The following is a 24,818-nucleotide window of genomic DNA, read 5'->3' as shown; positions in this document are numbered from 1 at the left end:
GGAAGGTAACCTTACACAATCATCTATTCCAATCCACCTTAATGCTTAAGAAACCAAAACCAAAAGAGGTTTGGAAACTCACCCAAGGACTAATGACTTGGCAGAGGAAAGCCCATATCTCTTTATCTGAATACAGTGCTCTTTCCACTCTACCAAGCTGATCTTATTAACAAGAAAAAGCATCTTCCCTGTGGAGTTCCATTAATGCAACCACTTGGTTGGAAGAAGGATGGAAGAAGACTCATCAAACTGATGCGTGTAGAATTCTATCCATGAAGGAGCCTAACAGGCTGCCCAATGGCTGAATTTCCACCCTTATTTCAAAGCTGTTCTGCTTATATCTGCTTTAGGTATTAGGTCTATATATAAGATTTTCTCGTGGAGTTGGGAGGGGGATGCAATCTCCTGCTAAAATAAAATGGAAAACCAGTGGTTTCCATTTTATTTGCTGATCTGATTAGTGAATACTGTTTGGAAAGGATTTGCACTTGGTTAGATGCCACTGTTGGCTTCACAAAGGCATAGCCTGCAAAACCAATGTTTTGAAAAGGCAAAGTCATTTTCCCACCACACCTGACACTTGGCTTCTGCCCTTGGTGTCTCTGTCTTTTTGAGAAACTGGTACATATATAACATTGACATTAATGAATTTTATCAGAACTTCTTCAAAAAGTAACCTCATTTTTTGCCCCTAAAATTTCTGTCATATTTTTCTATATACCATTTGGAAGTACATGGTTATGTACTTATCATGCAGCTCAATTCCTCATAAATGGAAGATACTCAGTAAATATACATAAAGCATTTTCTAATACCTAGAATATGCAATAAGTGCACCAAAAAAAGTGGTCTGGGACATTATTTTCCTTCATTATTTTCCTTCATTCTGTGACTACATTCAGGATTCCATACCTTTCTGTGTCTCACAAATTCTATTAAAAGTTTGGGAAAAACTTAAAAGCATTAAGACAATACTACTAGATTCCAGCTATACCAAGGATCATTCTTTCTCTGGTGCAATTATCTTAGTTGGTATGCAAGGATACATGCATTTGAAACATGACAGCCAATCCAGAATAATTATTCACTAGTCCAATCATACTTGCTTAACACAACCACAGAAAGGAGAATTCAACTTCTCCCCCATTCTTATGTTCTGCAAAGGGCAACTTTGATTCGGTCTTTCTGAAGAGATCTGTTTTAAAGAACGACATTGTCAAGGCAGGTTTTCAGGCAATGCCTTGAGGAAGGAGTAGGGATGTTCTAGGCATTTGTCACAATGTTAGTGGGAAAACACTCTAGAACCACAACCACAAGGTGCCAGCATAGTAAGCAAGTGGTTGATGGACAGAACCAGCCCCAGTGGCTGAGGCTACTGGCAGAGGTTATTCAGATTTTAAAATAGGACTATGAGCATTTATATTCACCTGAGATTGCAAGCAGCATTTTCCTCCTGGCACCAAAAGTCGTAATTCCCAGCTCCTTCAGATCCTGATCTGTGAGAGTGAGGAATGTCTGTAGATCGATCTGTGGGTGAAAAAGTAATGTATAACCAATATATTAAGTACTTATTTTTGTGCATTAAAAGTTCAACTCATTACTACACATATTTCATTTTCTAATTATGCTCTGCCTACTTCCAAAAAGGAATGATGGTGTCACAAATCTAGGGGACAAGAGACAATAAAGGTGGTGAAATGAAAGTAATGATTCTAGTAGGAGACTTAGTCTAAGCCAGTTATTTATTGCAGTTGAGATTAAAACGTTAGGTCTTAGCATCCTGGCAGCCAGAGCAAAAAGGGAAACACAAATTCCACATGTTTTGTGAACTGGTAAAAGAATACATGCCTGTCCAGAAGATAGAAAACATTTCTTGGCTTTGGATTCTGAATTAAGTGTAGTTCTATAAAAAGAAACTGAATAATACCATAAATGCTATCCTCCATTGTGTTCTACATAAGAATGGTAGAAGAATTCCCAGACTACATCAGACCCATGATTCACTTGGCTCGGTCTAGCATGTTATCTCTGAAAGTGGCCTACAAGTACATATTGGTATATAATTGCACACTCTGGCATCAGCAACAAATTGTGAAGGGAGGAAGCCCAAGGATCCCACCCTTCCTTTGAAGAAAGGTAATAGGCTCTGAAGCCAGAGAGATTTGGCTCTCTATTCCGCCTCTGCTGTTACTAGTTGTGGGCACTCAGGGCTGACATACTGCACACTGCAGGGCTGTAGTGGGCATGAAGTATGATCACAGAGATAAAGCAGTGGGCTCACCACAGTGGTGAATAACTGGCAGTTATGGTTAGTAATTATGTATTTAGACATATCATCTGTGAAAGCGGCTAAACAAATCTTCAACCTGCTTATAGTAAACTAAATCCCACAAGCTCACTTAATAAATTCTTTTTAAGTCGTATTTGAGTATTAGAGAATATCCTACATGAAGGAAACAGAACCGAATTTATACTTTTCATTCAAATGATACAGAAATTAATTTGAGATTTTCTGTTTTCATTTTGGAAAGTACATCCAGATCTTGGAACCTTTTCATTTATCATTTCTAAAGATATGCTTTTAGAAATTCTATTAAATATATATTCTTTATTTTAGGGATCCCCTCTTTTTAAAGTGCCAGAGATGAAATATTTTGGGTTTAGTGGGCCGTACTATCTCTGTTGCAACTATTTGACACTGCTGTTTTAGCTCAAAAACAGCCATAGACAATATGACAATATGCAAATGAATGTGTGGCTGTGTTTCAATAAAACTTTATTAACAAAGACAGGTGTGCAGGCTACAGTTTGCTGACCCCTGCTCTAGTGAATAAATATTAGATAAAGGCAGTCAGGCTTTATATTATGTTTTCTTCCTTCTTAGATTAATTCAATAAGAAGTACATTTAATATATTTCTATGCTTCTTCAAATAAGAAATAAATATAAATTTTAAAAAATCCAGAATATCACTGAATAACACCCAGTCTTTTACTTCAAAACCTTCTTTTTCTGGACTAATTAAAATACTTCTGTCCTTGAGCTTCTCGATCAGCTACACTTGTCTAACCAGCAAAGCTAAATACGTAAATGAAATTTTTTAACACACTGATGAGTGCAACTTAGATAATCCTCAGTTAAATGAACACTAATTCAGATTTCGGGAAAAGACAATGCAATCAATACGCTGAAATCCAACACACAGATGACAAACTTTTTTTGTGTTTGGTGTTAAAAAACAAAGTTCAACAATTACACTTAATAAGTTATTGAACCATGGGCAATACATTAAATTTATGATACAAAGGCCTAACGTTAGATTCTTTTTGAGAGATACATGCTTGGGAATTATGGATTTAATCAGATGTTCTCTAACATGAAATAAGCCAAACTGGAATGAAACTTAAAAACCATGTCTGGACTTGAAAAATACATACATTTATTGAAGTGTTCTAATTTTATGTTGCACTGGGTTAGCTATGCCCTAGCAATAATGACAGCATTATTAGAAAGAATCGTGTTCAGGGCTCTTCTCTTTAAGTCAGTGCATAATAATTTGGCTGATCAGTTTGGTCAAAATCCATGGTAGTGATGTTTCAGAAAACATCTTATTTCTGTCTCAGTTCAGGCAAAACCCAAACAGTAAATTAATGAATAAATTAATATATATAAAAAGCACATTCTATTTTGTGAGAACAGATTCGGTAACATGACTAGGATGGGGTCAAAAACAACCATGGATATTTATTTCAGATGCTGTTATTTAAGAACCACAAATAAAGATAATACGGATTAAAGACTGAAATGATCTTAAATACAGACTTTGCTGTTAGGGGAGTTGTGAATCAAACGTTCCCATGAATCAATACACCGACTGGGTATTTTAGCTAAAACTAGTGGAGGTGTGTTTTTGGAAACACAATTTTCTATATTTCTGCTAACCTGTGTTTACTAGTTGCACTAAATAAATAAGAAATGAGATGACATTTTTCTTAGCAGTGGAAACAAGTTACGAGGCTTTAATAAGTGCTCAGTGAAAGCACAGCCATAGGTCAGTAAGCCATTTCATTCTAGAAGTAGTCATATACACACAACCAAAACAAAGATGCCCAGGAAAGTAAATAAATAATGACTGACCTCTTGTTGCTGGAAGACATCTGTGTATTTGCCCAGGCCCAGTTTGCTAAAGAGCTCAGGGAGGTCAGAGCCTTTGAAAGAGCTGTTCAAGTTACAGCCATTGCTGCCTGTCAGTGAAGAAATGCAGTCCATATAATTGCTACTGCTGAGATAGTGCTCCGCTGAAAGACAAAGGAGAGGCAGGCTTCAAGTGAAAATGCCCAGAGACAACACGGTTTAATTAAAAATTTTAATCACTCAAATATTTTAGATTTCACTGTTGGACTGAATAGAGCAGTAATTGCAGAAATAATGTAATTCCTTACTGAAACATTGGCTTTTCATTAATGAAATTCTGGTTATTGCTTTAGAGAGGCTCTTGCCATTAAAATGTTACACTTGGGAGGCAGCAATTCACCAACAGTGCCTCTGTAGTTAATAATCATTAATCATATTCTCCTGAGCATTCAGAAACATTTGCTCTTCATAATTGATATGAATTAAATGAGAAACTGGAAGAAAGATCCCCAGGATACAATAAAGGTATGGGAAGTTACTGTGAGTCCAGGCTCCTTTTGGAAAGCAGGATAGCCCTCTGTGTCCACACTTGTGTTTTCCTGTGGTCAAAGGAATTGCAGGATATTGCAACGTGTAAATCTCATCCCTTACAAAAATATAATTAGGCAGTGAGTTCACAAAACAGAGTGCTTCCAAAATTAAGAGCAAATGCAAAGTTTAAGAATGGCGCCGGAGTTTCTGGATTATGACAGAAATGAATCTGTCTACTGAAAAAAATTCTAAGACAGCAAAACTAGACTTAACCTTGGCTCCGCCATTGATTTGGCGGGCAAAGATTTCTCCACATTGTCTGTGGTGCTCAGACCCAATAACACTCACTGCTGGGTGATGGACTGGTGAGTCATACCAAGTACTTGACCAAATATTGAATATTTGAAACACTCTCCCAGAGCTGCTTTGGAGAGCCCAGTAGAGCCCTGCAGCTATCCCTACTTCCCTGACCAACAACTAGCTCTTATCCATGTGGGAATTCTTCCCCTTATACCAAAGTTGCAGCTGCAGGAATGATTCCAAGGTTGATGAGGGCAGAGGATGCTCACCTAGCTAATCAGATACATCTTATCTCCTCTGGCCAATGCATTCTCCAGATCTAAGAATCCTGTTCTAGATTGTTTTGTTTGCCACTAATCACCTTCTCTGGTCATTTCATTTCCCAAATGACAGTACATATACTTTCTATATTTCAAGTGGAAGGAATTTCCTGATCAAGTTTCTCTTTCTCTTAAAAATAGGTGTTTTAGTGGTGCCTGGCTGGCTCAGTCTGTGCACCATGCAACTCTTGATCTCTGGGTAGAATTCAAGCCCCACATTTGGTGTGGAGCCTACCTAAAATAAAAATTTAAGGGATGCCTGAGTGGCTCAGTCAGTTAAGCACAAGACTTTGGCTCAGGTCATTATCTGGCAGTTTGTGGAGCCCCCAGGTCAGGCTGTCTGCACAGTGCCTGTCAGCACAGAGCCCACTTCAGATCTTCTGTCTCCCTCTCACTCTGTCCCTCCCCTATTCACGTTCTCTCTCCTTCAAAAATAATAAAAAAATAATAAAAACAAAAATTTAAAAATATACATTAAAAAACAGATGTTTTATCTTTTGTGGGGAGAAAGTGTAGATGAAAGAACCTAGGACCGAGCCCTGGAGCGTTCCACCATTTAAAGGGAAGACCCAAAGTCATCAACCCAGTGAGGTATTGGCTCGAGGTTGACACAAAGCAAGAATGCAAAGAGCACATGGGAGTAACCACTGGAGTTGACAAGATGAAGGCTACTGAAAGGCTAACCATATAATTTACTGTTTAAACAATAAATTTACTTACTTGGAGAACAGAAGAGGGAGTTACTGAGAATCACAATGGTACAACTCCTGTTAACAGGCTCTGAGAAAAACCTAGACATTGCTAACTTTGAAAAGGATGTCATGAAAAGTCATCTACAACTGTGGTCTTCAATACAGTAACCACTGGCCACATGTGGCTACTGAATGCCTGAAATGTGGGTAGTGGGAATTGAAATGTTCTGCAAGATTATAAGATCTATTCGTACCAGATTTTAAAAACTTAGTACAAAAAAGAATGTAAAATATCTCATAAAAATGTCTTTACATTGATTACATGTTTAAATAATATTTTACATATGTTGGGTTAAGCAAATATGTTAGTAAAACTGGGGAAAAAACAGAGGTTTCAAAATTAAATGTTCTTAGTGATATTTATTATGACACATAATTTCCCTTATATTTCTTTTTATCATAACTATTTATAGTTTTTATAATCTCTCTTAAACTCCTTATGTTTTTAAAGCATCTCACAAAAGCCAAACACCTGTTTTTCCTTAATCATTCCTTTTTATTAATGAGTTCCCTATCTTAACTCTCATCCTGAACTTCAATGCAGCTAAGTTGTACAATTTTAATTATCCAGTGTTAAGTGAAGGGAAAGGAGATAAAGACTGAAAAAGAAGCACAAAACGAATTTATATTGAGCCACAGAACAGAGCTCATTTCCACCCCTAGATCTGCACCTGGCACCAGCCTGCCTCACAGCTCCATGCTCTTGTCAGTGGTGAGGTGCCCTGCCCACACAAGTTTCCTGGCTACTACTGATAATACACTTGGAATGTGTTTTTTTTTTTAAGAGCTGGCTGACACCATGACTGGCCTTTTCAAATCGGAGACTCTTGATAAAATGACCAACCTAATTGATGGCAACAACTGACTGCTACTGAGTGTCCACTACACTCACTTAGATTGCCTTTCTTCAAGTATTCTTCAAATACTGCAAACTATGTTTCAGGATCCCAAATTCATCAAAAACCCTGAAAAAGGCCATTAGGGGAATATCTTGTGATTACTATTGTCAATTCTTGTCTGCTTACCTATTTATACAGCCCAGAAGTGTGAGAGCTGTTACAGACAAAACCAATAGACGCATGCTGAGTCTTCACCACATTTGTTCAAAGCCAGAACCTGTATGCTTTAAATTTTTTCTTCCTATTTATGCCAACCTGGCTACATATTGTCATTTTAAAAAATTAAAACTTGCTCTTCACCTTTAGTAGCTACCCACTGGGCAGACTTTATTTTCCAAGATGCTAATTTGATCTCATTTGGCTCAACTCCTTTACATCCCTGTCTTTTCCTTATCATCAGGATGTTTGTGGGAGCATGACTCATCCATACATTCACTCAACAAACATTTACTGAGTGCCTATCTGTGTCAGAACTGCTAGATATTTGGGAAGAAATAACAAATAAGCCTCTGCCTAACAATGCTCGGCACACGGGCAGTTTGTAAGTTCTTACTGAATGGATAACTATGGTTCCTAGCTTGTAGAGCTCAAATTATCCACAGGTATAACAAGAATGAGTGTAACAAGTGCTAAGTGAAAGCACAGACAAAACGCAGTGGAAACAGAGAACTCCACCATCTGCTTCACCTGGAAAAATAAGGAAGGCTTCATAGAGAAGGTGGCATGTGATGCCAAATACTTGAAGGCATGGGGTTCAGAGTTTATATTTGAGCATCATCCTAAATCAAATGGACAAATTCCAGACTTATTACATCTAAAAGTATGATGAAAAGTCAAAGCTCACTTGATTTGTTCTGTTTACGTTTGGGGCTGCCAATAGAAGCAGCAAATTCACTAGGACTTGTGTGTCCTATTCCATTTCGGTCTCTCCAGTTATCAGATTCACCTCCACTTCCCAAGTGTTCACGACTGTTGGACCTCGAGAGGGACACTGATGAACCCTGTAGACAATCAAAGCCAGATGAGGAAATATTTAATAAGGTAGGTGTCCTGAGCTTTGAGGAGAAAAGAATGCACGTTACACCACCACCATTTACTTCTATTGTTCACCACTGCTGATTCTCAGGAAGAGGCCATGCCATCTGTCTATAGGCCTTCTATCCTCCAGCCACCAAGGACACCTGGTAATATACACAGTATTCATTCACTCCTCCTTCATTATGAGAGCCCCCAGCACAAAGACTGAGTCCTATAAGATTTGGAGCAATGGATACTGAGATTCCTCCCTATTATAGAGAACCACACAGTAAGTCTTCCATCTGGTAAAGCAGAGATTCTCTGCCTTGTATCACCTAAAAAGGACACATGGGAGGGGGTGTGCCTAGACCTAATGCCCTAACGAGATTACAGCTCCCAGGCTACTAGAGTCAGAGTGGAGAGAGGGTTGGCATTTCTTCCGTGTTACCCTCATCCAAACAATTATATGGTCTTTCTAATAAATTACAAATACCTGGAAATATTTTTAATTCCCCCAAATAAAAATTTAAAAGATCTCAAAGTTTGAACTGATTTGCATTTATTTATTCATTTAGTTAACCAAAGGCAATCTATTTTGTACTATATCTAGAGTTTTGAATTCAGGATTCCCCGGTTTTCAAAGTATCCTGTTTGTTAGATAAATTAAATTCTAATTAGTATATGTGCTGCCAAAGTGAGCACTGTTTGTTGGGGAATTCTAAGAGGATCTTTCACAATTCCATAAATTCACTTCACTCAGTCTCATAGCAGCGTAACCACAACTGGCCATGCCCTCCTTTTTTTTTTCTTCATCTCTGGCCATGCCCCCCTTTAACACCCTTTTCTTCAAGCACTCCCCATATGTGTTCTGCCCACTTCCTGTAGCCTTGCAGGATCCTCCTCCACTTTTCCACTCCAAATATCACATTATCCTGGGGCTGGCCCTAACATGCCTTCTTGTCTCTCTACACTTGCTCATTAAATAATCTCAACCTCTTTCAGAGCTTAATGACAACCATGACTTTCAATGTTTTACTTCCAGATTTGACTTTTCTGTTGAAATTTATAATTGTGGAATTTCCTTGTAAGCATTTTAAACTTGGAATGCTTGAAATTTAATTGTTGACGACCCATTCCCACCAGCTAAATCCACACACACTCCTGCCCCAGAATTCCTACATCTCACCCAGTTGCTCAAGCCGAACTTCTGAGTCATCTTCATTCCTCCTTCCCCCCACCACAAACAATTCATCAGCAAATTCTATAATCTCTTAACATACCCCAAATCTACCTTCTTCTTGCCATCTCCACAACTGTGGCCAATAGCCAGCCTCCTTATGAACATTTTATTCTATTCTTGCCTCCCACCCCAATATCCATTATCCAGAAAGCAACTAGGCTGATTTTTTAAAAGCAAATTAGAACAAATGATACCTTCTGTGTAAAGTCTGATAATGCTTTTCCAGTACTTTGTCATGGGCTAAGATGCTCCCTAGCTGATCCTCTGCCTCTCTAACTCTGTGTTCCCTTCCCACTGCCCTTCCCACCCAACTTCTGCTCCATGAACTTACCAGCTGGTTCTGACTTCAGGATGATTATGCCAGGATGATCAAAGCCTATTACTGTTTCCCTAGATCTTCACAAAGCTGACCCTTTCCTGTCATCTAGGTCTTAGCTTGAATGCCATCTGCTCATTAAGGCCTGCTATGACTACCCACTCTAAAGCAGGCTCTGTTGCTTATTTATCAGGGACTTTTATTACCTAATGGCTTCTTGTTTGTTTTGTATATCTCTGTACCTAACAAAAAGAAAGTTCTATCCATGAAACCAAGAACCTGTATTTAAGCACTGCATCCCTCAAATTGTGTCTGGAACACAGAAAATGCTCCATAAATATTTGCGGAATTACTGAATCTAGAGATACCTACCTTTTTATACATCTATGAATAATTCTAATTTCCTTTGCTATGGGATGCCCTTTGTTGACTTTTGGGAAGGGGCAGAGGGAAGGAAAGCTCCTGAGACCAAAGAATGGTGTTTTCAGTTAAAACTATCTTTAACATCATACTTCAACCAAAATGAATCCAATGTAGCAAGGGAAATAAGAACATGCTCAAAACTGGCAATTACCAGAACGTTAATGAGATCATTATTATAGTATTTATATGTATATTTAAAATTCTACATCTAAACTCTTTGAGTATTAAAAAAAAAACACTCATCTAAGATCTAAGCTGACTTAATGCACACAGCTATATCAGATCTGGCTAAACATGGTGATTTCTAAAACCATTAAGTAAAATGTTCTCTTGTGATACCTACTAGTTCATGATCTACTCACTAATCCAAAGTGTCACAAAGCACAGCTCATCTCCATTCTTGGATTTGTAAAACTGAAAATAATCAGACAACTTCATTACTCTTAGTGGTGGAGAAATTAAAAATCATCTTTGTTCTCAAGGCATGTTTTTATTGGCTTTACAGAACATGTAGCAGAGATGAGTGGCAAATAGAAAAGGAAAATCCCAGAGCTTTTGTAGATCTGTTGATGTTACAAAGATAATGCAGGTCAAAGCAGCCTTTTGTTCCACCTTTCATGTCTCAGTATATGACCAAGTGGATTGGGTCATATTTTTGAGTAGTGGAAAAAAAATGCCTCAAGCTGACTGCTTCTTATCTAAAGGAGCTCTTTGGAACAGGCTCATTTCTCAAAGCTGCCCTCAAACTGGAAACAACTGCTTAAGTCTAGCTTCTCAGAAATCTGAATAAGAAGCTCAGAGCATCAACTTCTTGCCTCAAGCAAGCTTCCTAGAGCAGGAAATTCCATGAGCCTTGATCCCTGGCCCATACCCATCAGAACCTACTGGCTAAACAAACATGCTTCTCCTCATAGATCAGCATTCTACTTGTCTATTTGGGTTTGTTTTGTTTTCTTTAGAATGTTAAAAAAAAGTGTTTCATGTCATCTTCTAATTTCAAAATATTAGTGCTATATATAAGCAGAGAGGTGGTCAATCCTTCAATAAAGATTTTTAAGTTCTCTCTACTTTTCTTCTCTATCCCACCCTGTCTCCATGTCCTAACCCAAAGAAGCAATCCTCACTGCTCAGTTTTTAATCCTTCTGAGCTATAGCAGAATAAAGGGAAAGGCATGCATGTGCAGATAGCAACTGCTACATAATATCAGATCATGCTATTGTAAAGGACTCTCTCATCCCCTTTCAATGGATTTGGGATGAATGAAGAAAAGTTCGAGTCCTACACAACAGGGAAAATCTAGAATGCTATTACCAAAGAAATCTTGGTTATATCTTTTCATCAGCATTGTTGAAGGGGTTATAAACAAAAACAGGTTATGAGGTGAAAGCCCATGCACTAATCTAGGTGTTCACACCCTCTCCCCCACCTTCCAGTGTGAATAGGTTGCTAGATATTAACTAGGAAGGTGGAACAGACTAGCACAAGATAGCCAAAAGAAAAAGCTACAGGAGCTACTGTACTCAGCCACTGAGTCAGGACCCTGGCACATCCCTGCCCACAGAAGGTGGTCTATCCATCCTTTGACAAGTGTTGGAGCAGAAGAGTCTTTTAAGTTCTGAAATAATTTCTGCATTGTCCTCCTAGTGTTACATCTCTGTAAAGCAGTGTTTCCAGAAGGGTGTCTGCATCAGAATTGTACTAGGCTTTTCCTGAAAATGTAGATTCTTGGTTTTTGCTCCCCATCTAATGAATGAGATCCTGGAGAAAGTATCTTCATTTTTATCAAGCTCTCTAAAGAGAATCTTATGTCTGTTAAAGTATGGCCACATGGTTCTAGATCATTTACTTATCACCTTTGCTATGTACCCTCTTGGGTTAAACCATTAGGAAGACAAGTATGAAGGAAATTTTGTAAAATAAATTCAAGTCTTTTCTGTGACACCTACTGCCATGATCTCATGTAAAACACTTAACTGATCAGGGCCATTCTTTCCTCACTGGGAGCTTGTAGGGACTGAATAAGCTTGAGGATGAAAATGCACCTTATTAACTACAAACAAATTATGTGATTTACGATAATTGTTACTAGCACATTATGTGTTCATATAATACTCCAAGGCATTCCTTTGGAAATAAAAAGCATATCTAGCTGGACATAATCTCAACTTTCAGCAGGTGGTTGGTCTTCTTCAGGGTAAAGTTCTCCAATTTGAAAGAATAGTACCTGTCAAATATTACTGAGAACTTACCACACACTGTGCTACATACTGGAGGGTTTCTTCCAGGTCATCTTCAAATTAACTCAAATTAGAAAACAAGTACAGAGGAGAGAAGTCACTCATCAAAGCTGAACATCTTATTAGTGGTGGGTGTCACATTCCACAGCCCCTTCACTTGACAGCTACATTATTAGAATGATCATCATTTCAAACTAACAGAGTGTTGGTCTTTAAGCACACATCTGAATTAGCATTTCTTGAGTAAAATATTTTATCTCTGAAACTAGAGAAACACGATCAACCACCTAACACTTCACTCTGTCAAAGGCACGTGTGAAAATTGGCCATAGGTGTATCAACTGAAAGCCTAAGAAGTAGCACAGCAGTTCTAAGGTCTCTACCAACAAAAGGAAATGTTAATTTTCTGTCAGAACTATAATGGCAGAGAGTGGAGTATGCCTCATAGAACCTCGAAATTTTTCATAATGGTTCCTGTGTTCTAGCTGCTGACAGTAACTTCAATCTTTATATACAGCCTGCCAGGTTGCTACTAGATAGATGTCTGACAATGAAATTCACATGAGACTGTTCTTTTTAGTATTTTCTTTTACACTAAAAAACAATGAAAAAATTGCATATTTCCTTTTGCCTTTCTTCAACAGTCTAATTTATTACAAAGAAAATTGGTGCAGAAAAAAGGTCAATCTACAATGGCTAATGATTTTGAAACCCTTAACCAGTAATTGTTTTGCAGCCTACAGTGTTCTGGTTGAACACTGTGATTCTTGAATTAATCATTTTTATCCACGTTTGGGTTTGCATTCTATCCCCAGTATTGTGTATGCATGTGTGTACTCTAATTCCACCCTGGCTCACAAAAGGCTTACAGCCAAAATCTGATACTGTCAGACTGAAAAGGCCTTGCTTAGCAAGTCACGTGGAGCCTGGCTGAGAAGTATGGAATGCTGGATCCTTTCCCCATGTGGCAAGGATGCCAGCTTCCCAGTCTCACCCTGAGCAGTGCAGCCAACATCTGGGAAACATAAAATTTTGGAGCTCTTGTTTATGATACTTCCTGCTGTGTTCCTGGCACATCTGAACATGCTGAATATTTAACTCATATCTGAAAACTTATTTTTGTTGAATATTTGCTTTTTCCCCCTTTGGTGCCTGCTAGTGATACTCTTAAATAAAGGGATTCTTTATATATTTTTATGGAATAGTACATCTGTCCTTTGCTTAATCTCAGCCCTGCTCTATCATTTATGACACTTTCTCCCCCTAACAAAAACACACTTATCCAAATTTACATCTCTGTAACAGCTTATCAACAACTTTTAAAGAAGGTATATAAAGATAGTAACATACTACGTTGAATCAATTTGATAGCAACATGTTCACAGGAATAGAAATTAGAACAAATCACCATTAACGACTTCTCTTTATGTAAATAAAGAATGGTACCTCTCTTGTTTGCTGAAAGAACAGACAGGAAGAATGGGTAGGGCACAACTGTACAAACCTCAAAAGTGGTTGTCATTGTGGGCTTGTAGGACACATGGTTGGCCCTTCTCAGCTCCTTTATAGTTTCGGCTGGCATGGATTTAGAAAACCCAAGGCCACTCCAGGTATTTGTGGGTGTTCTGACCTCCGTCACCACTGGTTTCTTTAACATAGCTTTGGGAAACAGAACATAAAACAAATGTTTGGTATTTTTAATGTTTTTCTTAAATAAAATGTTGATGAATGTTGTTTCTTTGATAAAATGTAAAGAAATTATCACTGAAAATTATTTCTTAACATAAAATGCCTTAAAACAGCTTCATAAAACACTCAATACCAAGTAAATTGAAAAATGCTACATTATTTCTTAATTGATCTCATGCTATTCTAATCAACAAAATACATTCAACCTCAACAAAATGTGTACAACTTGAACCTAAACATTCTAAATTTCTTTTTATGAAGGTACAATTGCTCAATTCAACACGAATACTAGAAAACTTTTTATGGCTCTACTAAAAAATATATATTATATATATATTAATATTATTATATATAATTATATATTATGTTAATATATATTAATGTATATTAATATATATTAATATAGATCACTAATATAGCACAAACCTTTAGTTGCTAATAGTTTCTTTTGTTCATAGTCAAATGCCTGAAAATAAAACAGAAAGTATCTTTATTGCCAGTCTATCCAAATGTCATGCCAACACTCCATAATTACGAACAAAGGTTTTGACTATAGTCCATGAATCCGCCTGGGACACATGCTAAGCTTTGCACCACAATGTGAATCCAGTGCAAGTCTGATACATTTCAACATGTTTTCAAACTAATTAATTAGAATAAATTAACTACTTCTGACATGACAGTGATAGATTTAGAAATTTTCCTTCAAAAGAAAAAAATATCCTACTTACTGTGAGTATTTAATGCACTAGGGCCAATATATGCTAAAGTATAGTGAATAACCTAAAAGTATTAGGGCTAAGTTTCAAAACACGCATCTCCCAAATGCTTTCTGGTTATCTACTGGCCTCTTTGTTTCTGTACATCCTCTCCTCATTTAAGTAAAGGATGGCATGAAATGGGATGATGTTAAGACAACTTAAGAAATTATTTGGCCTAATTGGCATAGTCTTTTGCTTTTGAAGTGGGATAAATGACTAATGTCTAGCTTTGATCTGTAATGACATTAAGCAATACAATAAAATTAAACCTAGTTACTTTTTATTGTACAGGACTAGGAGGTCATCATTCATTCTTTCCATTCATACTGAATAAATGAGTATTCAGTCAGTCATGTCTAGTAGGGACCAAGGCAGGGCATTTTGAAGAAATTAGTCCAGACATAGCTACATCTCAAATGCTACTTCAGTGTTCTCAGATCTCCAATTTAGGGGATAGCTAAGACTTAAGAATGTCTCAAAGGCCTACCAGGAGGGCCAAGAACCAACTAGGGAGAGTTCTTTTGACCCTTCCTCCAGGAGGACTATACCATCATATATAGGGTGCCCATGTATGTTGCAGTCTGAAACAGGATACTTCTGAGAGTGAAATTGTGCTACACATAAAAATTAGGCCAGAATTATAAAAGTCAATGGGCTGATCCAGACAAACCAGGATGCGTGATTAACTCCAAGAACATGACAGTAAATCAGGAGAGCCAGGTTTTTAGATAACACAGGTTGATAATGTTTTTGAAATCCTAGGTCTAAAATGGCCTTGGGAATTAAAATCAACTTGTAATGATTAATGTCTATTGGTAAGGTGTGGGGAGATCTTAAATTCACTTGTTCAGTAAGTATTTATTGAGTGTCTTCTGGTTAAAGAGACTGTGCTGCTCTTTGTGGAAGAATATAACAATGCATCAAAAATTGTCTAGACCCTCAAAACATATAATCTTAAGTGGGAATGGGTAAAAGAAACAACTAAAATTAGGAAGTGAGAAAAGTGTGAAGAGAGAGCTGGAGATACAGCATTCCAAGAATGGTCAGGAGACAGAGATCATTTTTAGCTGCAGGAATCATCAGTTAAGTCTTCAATCTGTCCCTCTGTCAATGCTTGGTGACTATTATCATTCAGTTCTTAGTAACTTTAAAAGTTAGCTCTTCATTAATGACATAAATAAATCTATTTAAGTTGAAACTCTATCACCAAGAACATTCTTATCCATCCCAAAAGAAAGGAACATGAAAATGATTCACTGTAGATGTAAACCTGACAGAAAAGAAGCACCAGCTGGACAAAAATTAGAAAAAGGGATAATAAGATAGGGGATTAGAAATGGCTTATATAAGAAAATTTTAATTTATGTGAACTGAAAATAAATCCACCAGAGAAAATGTAAATGTTTTATAAAACCATTTATCTAAAAACTCATAAAAATGTTCAAATGTGAAGGATTAAAAAAACAGACAAACAGGCCTGAACTGTAGCTTTCACTAACATCATAAAAGTATAATTTAGTTCCATGAGTTAATTTCTTTGACATACCTGTGATAGCTTGTTTTTAGGATTCTGTGAAAAGTTATGCCCTTCTTTGGGAGGTTCGGGGAGGGTTGTGGATAACACATCTTTTACTATGAAGTAGGAAAGTCTACCTAGCAATTCTGATACTGAAATAGGATGTTTATACGAATCTCTGAAAGCACAAAGTACAAAATCTTTACCTTTCATACTGTAGTTTATACGGAAATCAAATTTTCATGATCAATAGTCCACTCTGAATAACTAGCCTAATACTTTAAAAACGGATAGAAAGAATATCCCTGCTTAGGAAATAATCATAAAATTCTCTCAACTAACATAGTCATCAATAATATTTAGCATTTACTTTCAAAAACCTAAAGCTTCAGATTAGTTATTTTTATAACTATCTAAATGACACTAAATTTATCATCTCCATTAAATAGATAGAAGAATATTATATTTACCCAAGACTAAGTCATGAGGCAGTAATACTTAAAAATAACAGCTTTCACATGTAAACTTTTTTAAGTGATCGATAAGTGATGTCATTTGTGTAAGATACAGTGACGTAAAACATTTTATGTCAATTTTAATATTGTATTTTAAAGAATTCTTCTTGGTTAAGCTAACTCCTGCTTTTCATTTTTAACATTTATGGCATACCAATTCCTAACTATTGTGTATACATTTAAATTTAATTTTGACTACAATGCAGAAGGAACCCCTAATTCTGCTCTACTGCTAACCATTCACTGAATTTCCCATTCCCTAACCCAACCTCCTACATTTGGAAGACTCTCATTTTTTACCATTACCTGCATGTTGACATATGATGGCCTTGGGGCCAGGCAAGTCCTTTCAGAGTTCTGCTGGGCAGCTGCAGCCCTCTCAGCAGCACGCTCACTTCCAGGAGCCTTTTTGTCAGCCAAAGGGCTTTCTGCAGCACTTAGTTCAGGATCTGAGAGCAGTCTGTCAGTACTGCTGTGAAACAGTTTGGAATTTAACACTCCATATTTATATACAAATGTACTGAACATCCCCTATGTGCCACATTTACTATACATCTATACCACTGTCAGCTATTTATATGTATTATTTCATTTAGTCCTCACAATCCCTCTCTGAGGTAAGTAGTAGACAGATAAGGGAAGTACCTTACCCAAGGTCATACCTCTGATAAATGGTAAAGCTGAAATTTGAACCCAAGCATATGACTCTAGAGCTGCAGTTGAAATGATTTCATGATACACTTTGATAAACATTGTATGTATGGCATATTGTATATGGTACATATGGAATAGACACACAGACAAGATTTCTAATTTGCACATATCAAGAAGATAGCAATGAGTCATGCATGCACAGTCTAAAAAGAGTCAATCTGAAGGCATGTAGATGATCCAATTTGTGTATGTGAAATGCATATGATATTGCTAACAAATCTAATAAGATACAGATAGCAGATAAATAAGTATTTCCAACACCTGTTCAGGGTGCATGGATGAACATAACAGGGCTCCGTAAAATAGGAAAAATGATCTGAATTACAAGATTGGTAATGCCCTATACCAATGCACCTCAAGTTCAAATCTAATTCCAGGTTAAGCTTAAGTAAAGGAGAAATAAGAAACTATTATTAGTCAAAGAGCTGATCTGTTCATTCATTCTTTCTTTTATCACTCACTATTATATCATGCCAGGGGATTCAGAAGAATTCATAACAGGCTATTGGAACAGAAGAGGAGGAGCAATGAACTCTGTTTGCTGACAAAAGTTCACAAAGGCTTCACATAGGACGTCAGAACTGGAATTTAAAGGGCATCTGCAGGTTTACCAGCGTGAAGGACAGAAGAACAGCACAAGCAAAGGAAAGGAAGGAGGTAATGTGGACAGCTGGTGCATTTAAAGCCAGAGTGCAATAAGATGAGACTTGTGTGTTCAAAAAACTGCTGGAAGGAAATAAAGGACTGACTGAGCTGCTGAGAGTGTGGAGGCAGGGAGACTGTTCTGGAGGTTGCAGCTTAATTCAGATGAGAAGTAAGTTCAGAACATACTTAATGATGAAAGGAAAAGGCATTCCCTTCAAATGCTTCAATACAGGGAAAAAAGCAAATTTACCTCTCTAACCTATGCTGAATAATGTTCATTGTGGCTCTTAGTACCATGTGAAGAAAAACACAGATAAAGCAGATTTGGACAAAATGGGAACAACAGTAATTAACTGACAAAAGGGTTTATAAAATCAAAAAAAAAATTTGGTAAGAAAAAGAGGAAATAAAAATATAAAGGCTATATTTAAGATATTCTCCTCTGTAAGGATATACAAGAAAACTAGTAAGACAGTAGAGGAAATTGGGTGGATGGAGATGGATGGGAGCAAAACCTTTAAACACAGAAGTTTTCCACTGTATTTTTGAAGTATGAATAGATGGTCTATTTGAAGAAAATAAAGTAAATGGGAAAAGAAAATAGAGTAAGGATAACACATCTGTAACTGTGCTATGGTAAGGAGAGTTACAGTTAATACATTGTACTCACTGTGGTTTATAATAAATAAAATCATGAAACTGTCAAATATTTATTATCAAAATTAGCAATTAACTACCTTGAAATAAGGAAGCCATAGTTTAAGTTAAAGACTCAAAGCAAAACAGAAAATTCACAGCAGGAAAATTTCTAACAGAAAAATCAGAGAGTAAATATTGCCCTGCTAAAGTTTCAGAACAATAGGGATGGGTTTAGAAGACCCAGATATAAACCTAGCCAGTTATAGAGAAGACATGAGTGAAAATTACCAGATGCTATTCCTTAATACAATTTTTAAAAGGAAAAAGAAAAGTATAAAGAAAAATAAAAAACACTCTTGGAGAAGATCAAATCCACTTGATCCAAAGAACACAAACTACCAACTTTAAAACAAACTCAGCCCGTTACATTTTATTTCAAAGGATCAAGGGATTTTAAAGATTAAAATACATACTGTAAGTGTGAGTTTTTCGTGCCCTGTAATAGTTCTACTGTCTGCCTTTTGGCACAGGAAACTTTGGAGGGACCCATCATCTGTTTCAGGTCACCCGCATTCCCAGAATGGGAAGGACTTCGAGGCATGCCTACTTCAACAAAAGCATCATTACAACCTGCAGAAGGGATAAAGTGAAAATCCAAGTGTCAGCTTATCGTCAACGACCACTTGTGATGGAAACAAATCAGAACCCAACTCTAGGAAGACCCAGGCATACCAGCTTTCAACTGCAAAGAAGGCAGCTTAAATTCAAGCTGTCTCAAATTTCACCCAAGATGAAATGTGAAGAGAGACCATCATAATTTTTAAAAGATTATTAGGGGTGAAAGGGTTATAAAAAAAAGAAATAACTCTACTTGGAAAAAAATCACGTGTGTACATTTAGTAAATTGATGCCTTCCTCTTACATAATTACACTTCAATTTAGGAAGTTCCAATGTAATGGGAAGTGATTTCTTTCTGTGGGAAGTGTTTTTCAGTTTATCTTTTCCATGTTCTTTGGAATTTTATTCAAGATGTCTTTCTGCATCCTTGAGGCAAGATGAGTCATAACTGGTTAGCAAAACCAACTTGAAATCACTGCAGAGACTTTTTACAACCCCCTTTATCCAAGTAACAGACCAGGCTGAAGTTCAGAAGGGAAGATACCTTCTGCAGGGTTTGATTTGGGAGATGCCTGCTCAGATCCAGTTGTTTGTCTAGATGGATCACTGTGATTCCCACTCAGTACTTTTTCTCCAAGTGATGAGGTGGATATTGCACCATATTTTATATTTGGAGACTAAAATAATAATAGAAAATAACATACAGATATGGTCACAATTCTAAAATTCATTGCAGGTGAAAGTTTAAACATATTACCAGTGGCTTATCTCTTAGAAACAGCATAGATCACACTACTCTAGCAAAGGACATTACCTGTGCATGTCCATTTAAAGAAGCAGAGATTTTTTTTCCTTCTGTCTGCATACTGTTGATATGGACATCAACAGGAGTCAAGCCAGGAGGGGGAGATGGAGCTGTGTGCCCATAGGTGGGCACTCCAGACAACAAAATATTGGTTAATGTCGCTTGGGCAGTAGATGGAATCATAAGATGTGGTATAGCAGAAAAACCTGTAACAACATTTCATGAAGACAGATATTAGACTGGAAAAAACTCAGATTCAACAAACATTACTTTATTATTTTCAGAAAAACAAAAAAAACCCTCATTTTTTTGCTATAAATTCAGAAGAGAATTCAATTTTGATACCTTCTCTGTAAAAAGGTTTAACATTACTATAAAAACACAAAATAATGTTAAAATGGAACAAGACTTTAGAGAAAATTTAATCTAAGCTATGAATAGTACTTATGAGGAAACAAGCTAGATTTAGCATGTCCATATGACTACCAAGCACATCTGTCCGAATGGAACCTACATTTCTTAATTATCAGGTCAGTGACCTTCTGGTGTCTTTGCCACTGCTTCCTGCTCATCGTACTCTTCTTCCTGATCTGCTTGTCAGGTCTGAAGACTGTATTTCACTTTTATGAAAAACTCACCGCTTTGTCATGCTTCATTTTAACTAATTTACACATTGGGGAATTTGTGTTTACCTGCAGTATGCTTTGAACCATAATTTTTCTCTAAGGAAACAGAGCCACTAGTGAATTTTACTTAAAAACTGATACCTAAGAATGCATGCCTCTGACCGTATTTGAATTATACTCACCTGTGGCACTTGAAGTGTTAGCAAGTGGGGGTGCCCATAATGTGGGACTCGGGGTGCCAGAACTTGGACTTTGCAAAGGACTGACTGAGCTATTAAGAGCGTTCAAGAGTGAGTTTGGGGTTGTTGATGTGTTTAGAGATAAGGTGGTAGGCCCCAAAAGACCTGCAATAAATGAATGTAAAGTCAATATGCATAAATTCAAGATTTGAAAATACAGATGGCACCAATATTGCCAGTTGGAATGCACAGATATAATCTAATATTTTCCAAATATAAAGAACAGGTTACCTTCTTTCAAACATCCACGTGAAATACTGCATGATACAACTCCGACACAGAACTCAAACTATCCACAAACATATGCTGGTCAGAAAATGGGAGATAGGTGTGTGCAAACCAGGGAAACGATCAGGGTCCCTGAGCACTGCCAGCTGCTCTGCATTCATCTCAACTAGCCAGGATGAACCAAATTCTGTTCAAGTGGAAGCTCATTTTTATTTCTCTGCATAACTCACTGTTTTCGGTTTCCAAACTAACTCTTTTCAAACCACCTGCAATTAGCAGAGAACAGGGGAATGTTCTCCTGCAGCAGAATAACTTCATTTGGCCCATTTGTGGATAGGCCGAGCCACTTGGAACAGTTTTCATTCATGTGTCAAAACAACCTCTCTGGTACTCCATCTCAATGTGTATGAAACTTTCCTCAGAAACAATTTTTTGTTTCTTGCTTGTTTAAAGGATTTAATGTTTGATTTAAGTAATGAAAATTTCCCTTCAGGCATTTAAAATATATTCTAAAGTAAAATATGAAATTGTATACAATTTTCCAGGAATATTTAAAGTATTAAGTATTACAGGATAGGTACAGACATGAAAACATTTAAAAACCTGAGTAACTGAATCTTTGCTCACTTTTTTCTCTCTAGTACAGGAACAACTTGGTTCCTGCTAAATTCTCTCACCTGCCACTTCCTGATTCACATGCATATGTTATTATGACTGTCCAGGTCTCCAGTGGAACGGACAACTTTGGGAGATTAGAGGCCAAGGGAAAAAGAGTCTGTCTTTACTGTAATGATGACTAGACAGGGCTACTTGGAATCTTAATTATATTATAACCATATTATAATTTTAAAAGCATGAAATAACCATTAGGAAAAAAGTTTACAGAACGCTGACAGTATTTTTTCTGTCTCAGATCAACACTGAGTGAGGCAGAATGATTTCCTAGGGTTATTACATTCACTTTTTATATTAAGGCTACTGAAAAATGTGCAAGAAAGTAGTGAACTAGCACAACTGCAACATGGCAATGAACTTTAGCCTGTCAGATGGAAATCCATAAATGAGGCAGTACATATCATCACAACCATGAAATGCCTCACCTCACTTTCTCAAAGAACTAAGGCACTGAGGGGGTGATGCTCTTTCATCTTCTATTTTTCTTTTTCATCTTCTTCACCTTAGATATAAATACAAGTCCATTTGCCCCTCTTGGTGGTCGCAGGCTAGATTTCCTCTGCATCTGGATGAGGCAGTTCTGACCTCTGGGCGTGGGGGTTCTGCTCACTTTCACTTCCCCCTCTCCCTACCCCTCATACAGATCTGCAATTACTTTTTTTTTTTAATTTTTTTTTTCAACGTTTATTTATTTTTGGGACAGAGAGAGACAGAGCATGAACGGGGGAGGGGCAGAGAGAGAGGGAAACACAGAATCGGAAACAGGCTCCAGGCTCTGAGCCATCAGCCCAGAGCCCGACGCGGGGCTCGAACTCGCGGACCGCGAGATCGTGACCTGGCTGAAGTCGGACGCTTAACCGACTGCGCCACCCAGGCGCCCCCTGCAATTACTTTTTGAAAAGCACACTGGATAATCTTTACCTCTAGGGATGGATGGCAATATTGCAAATGCAAGAGAGAACAAACACATAAATTATAGTTAGCCTGCCCACTTCACTCTCAATGGCATTCTTAATTTAAAAGAACAAACACAGCCACTGAAAATGAAACAGTTAGACCTCGATTATTTATGCCGAAATAAAAAGAATCTGAGTAACAAAAATCTATATTCTAACAAAAACACCCAAAATGGATTGATGTGAGTTTTGTTGCTTTTTCACTTGATCTTAGAGCCTGATGAGAGAAAAAGCCTTTAAAATGTAGTCCCAAAAGGTAGAAAGAAAGGGAACTGGCTAAGCAATCCCCCAGTGACAGAGAAGCGCTATAATAATAAATTTTATACCTAGTCCAGTGAGTCCAAGGCCTGCTGAAGCTAAGATGTCCAGGCTGGGACATGCCAGGCCGGCAGGGCACGATGCTGGGGATGGACTGGTTGCTATGGTAACCCCACTGCTTTCAAGTCCGAGGAGACATTTCCTTGCTTCATACATATTTAAGGCATTTCGCTCAACACTTTTCACAATCACAGACTATGAAAACACATAATGGGAAAGAAAAAGGTGATATGCAAGTAGTCTACAATGTATTGGGAGGTGGGTGAGAAACGAATATGGTAAAAAGGATTCCAGTCAGGGAATCAATGCTGTTTTAAAATCAATTAAAAATTCTAACCGCTTATTTCTTATGTTTATTCCTTTTGGTAAAACCATAAAATGTTAGTGACATTTTATTGGGTATGTCCTGTGTGCCAGGAAACTGCACATACATCTTAATGCCTGGCAGACACCTTCTGGGTGGGAATGAATATTCATATTTAGTGAGGATAAGGGACCTATCCACAGACACAGCCTAGCTGGAGGGGCAGCGAGAAGACTGGACCTCAGGTTGTTCGCATCTACAGCCCATTCTCTTTATGTCCACTTGCCTTTTTTTACATTAAAGCTTTCTGCCCTTTATCTCATCTTTACAAAACAAATCAAACTAGTCACTACATACAGACTGCATAATAACAGTCACTTACATTTGACATTTATAGCCTACTAGTTAACTAACCGACCTTAAGGTACCACTATTCCTCACTGATATCTATGGCAAAGCTTATGGTAAAATAAATTTCTAAACAATGTATTTTTTCTCAATGGACTCATCTAGAAAATTGGAAGTGTGAACTCAAGAGGGAGAGCCTCCAATGGGCAATAAAGAAAATTTGTGACTGAGAAAGCAGTTAATGCAGTGGCCAGCTAGGAAGAATTAAATGGCCCTGGGATGCTAAAAGGCTTTAGAATTCTCACAATCTATTTTCCCCTGATATGTGCTCATTTCTTACTAAACTCCAGGAATTTCTCGTGTGTTTGACCCTCTCTATATGCACAAAATCTCTTCTGTCTTTAGCTTTTAGTCCTGGTATCTACAGTGACTTCAGTCAACTCAAATTAGTCAAGCATGAAGCTTCAAGATACATAAAATTAATGTCCTGTTCTCTAACTCTAAACTCATTATATTAAGCTCATTTAGAATAAATCCTATCTTTTCCTTTAAAGTTTACTTTAGAAGGCATGATTGTTTTTCTTTAGACACTGAACGCCATGTTATTTACATATATACAAAATTGTCCATGATACATACTATACATACACCATGATACACATAACAAGATTAACAAAAATTAAAAAATGGAAAGCATAACTGTTATGTGTTTTAACTACTAGAATAAAAATTTTCATAAATGATTTCATTAGTACATGTTAAAAGAAGCAACTTGCTTCTTGTCTTCTGACATCTGGTACAAAGGTCTCTTCAGGGTGTATAACTAGGCATAAATACTGGGGGGTCAAGGCTATCAATATTTTCAGTGTGATCTGACAGTCGCTATTGTTCCTCAAAGTGGCTGTACCAATTTACCAAACATTAATGTAGGAACATTCCTCTTCCCTCACATTCTCACTAGCATTTAACATCATCAGGTTTATCCTATTAAATTTTGACTATACATGTAATTATTGTAATTCTGCAAGATCTTAGAGGAGAAGTTCCAAGAA

General features: G+C 37.2%; 1 protein-coding gene across 4 annotated transcripts in view; it reads right to left on the bottom strand.

Annotated features, from left to right (window-relative positions):
- The window catches only part of BICC1 (BicC family RNA binding protein 1), a 295,442-nt gene that overhangs the window by 6,423 nt on the left and 264,201 nt on the right, over positions 1 to 24,818 (bottom strand). For 3 of the 4 annotated variants that reach the window (XM_047825734.1, XM_047825731.1, XM_047825735.1), the window contains 11 exons: positions 23,123 to 23,309; positions 20,881 to 21,042; positions 20,082 to 20,278; positions 19,812 to 19,944; positions 19,122 to 19,278; positions 16,957 to 17,122; positions 14,285 to 14,324; positions 13,674 to 13,828; positions 7,780 to 7,936; positions 4,137 to 4,297; positions 1,428 to 1,527 (listed from right to left, as the gene is read on the bottom strand). In XM_047825734.1, the coding sequence (XP_047681690.1) occupies positions 1,428 to 1,527; positions 4,137 to 4,297; positions 7,780 to 7,936; positions 13,674 to 13,828; positions 14,285 to 14,324; positions 16,957 to 17,122; positions 19,122 to 19,278; positions 19,812 to 19,944; positions 20,082 to 20,278; positions 20,881 to 21,042; positions 23,123 to 23,309 (1,615 nt within the window). The remainder of the gene's footprint in view (positions 1 to 1,427; positions 1,528 to 4,136; positions 4,298 to 7,779; positions 7,937 to 13,673; positions 13,829 to 14,284; positions 14,325 to 16,956; positions 17,123 to 19,121; positions 19,279 to 19,811; positions 19,945 to 20,081; positions 20,279 to 20,880; positions 21,043 to 23,122; positions 23,310 to 24,818) is intronic. The other variant, XM_047825733.1, reaches the window with a different exon arrangement.

The sequence above is a fragment of the Prionailurus viverrinus genome, chromosome D2 (assembly GCF_022837055.1).
Source record: "Prionailurus viverrinus isolate Anna chromosome D2, UM_Priviv_1.0, whole genome shotgun sequence".
In the NCBI taxonomy this organism is placed as follows: domain Eukaryota; kingdom Metazoa; phylum Chordata; class Mammalia; order Carnivora; family Felidae; genus Prionailurus; species Prionailurus viverrinus.
The sequence above is the reverse complement of the archived record's forward strand: the minus strand, read 5'-3'. Positions and strand labels throughout refer to the sequence as shown.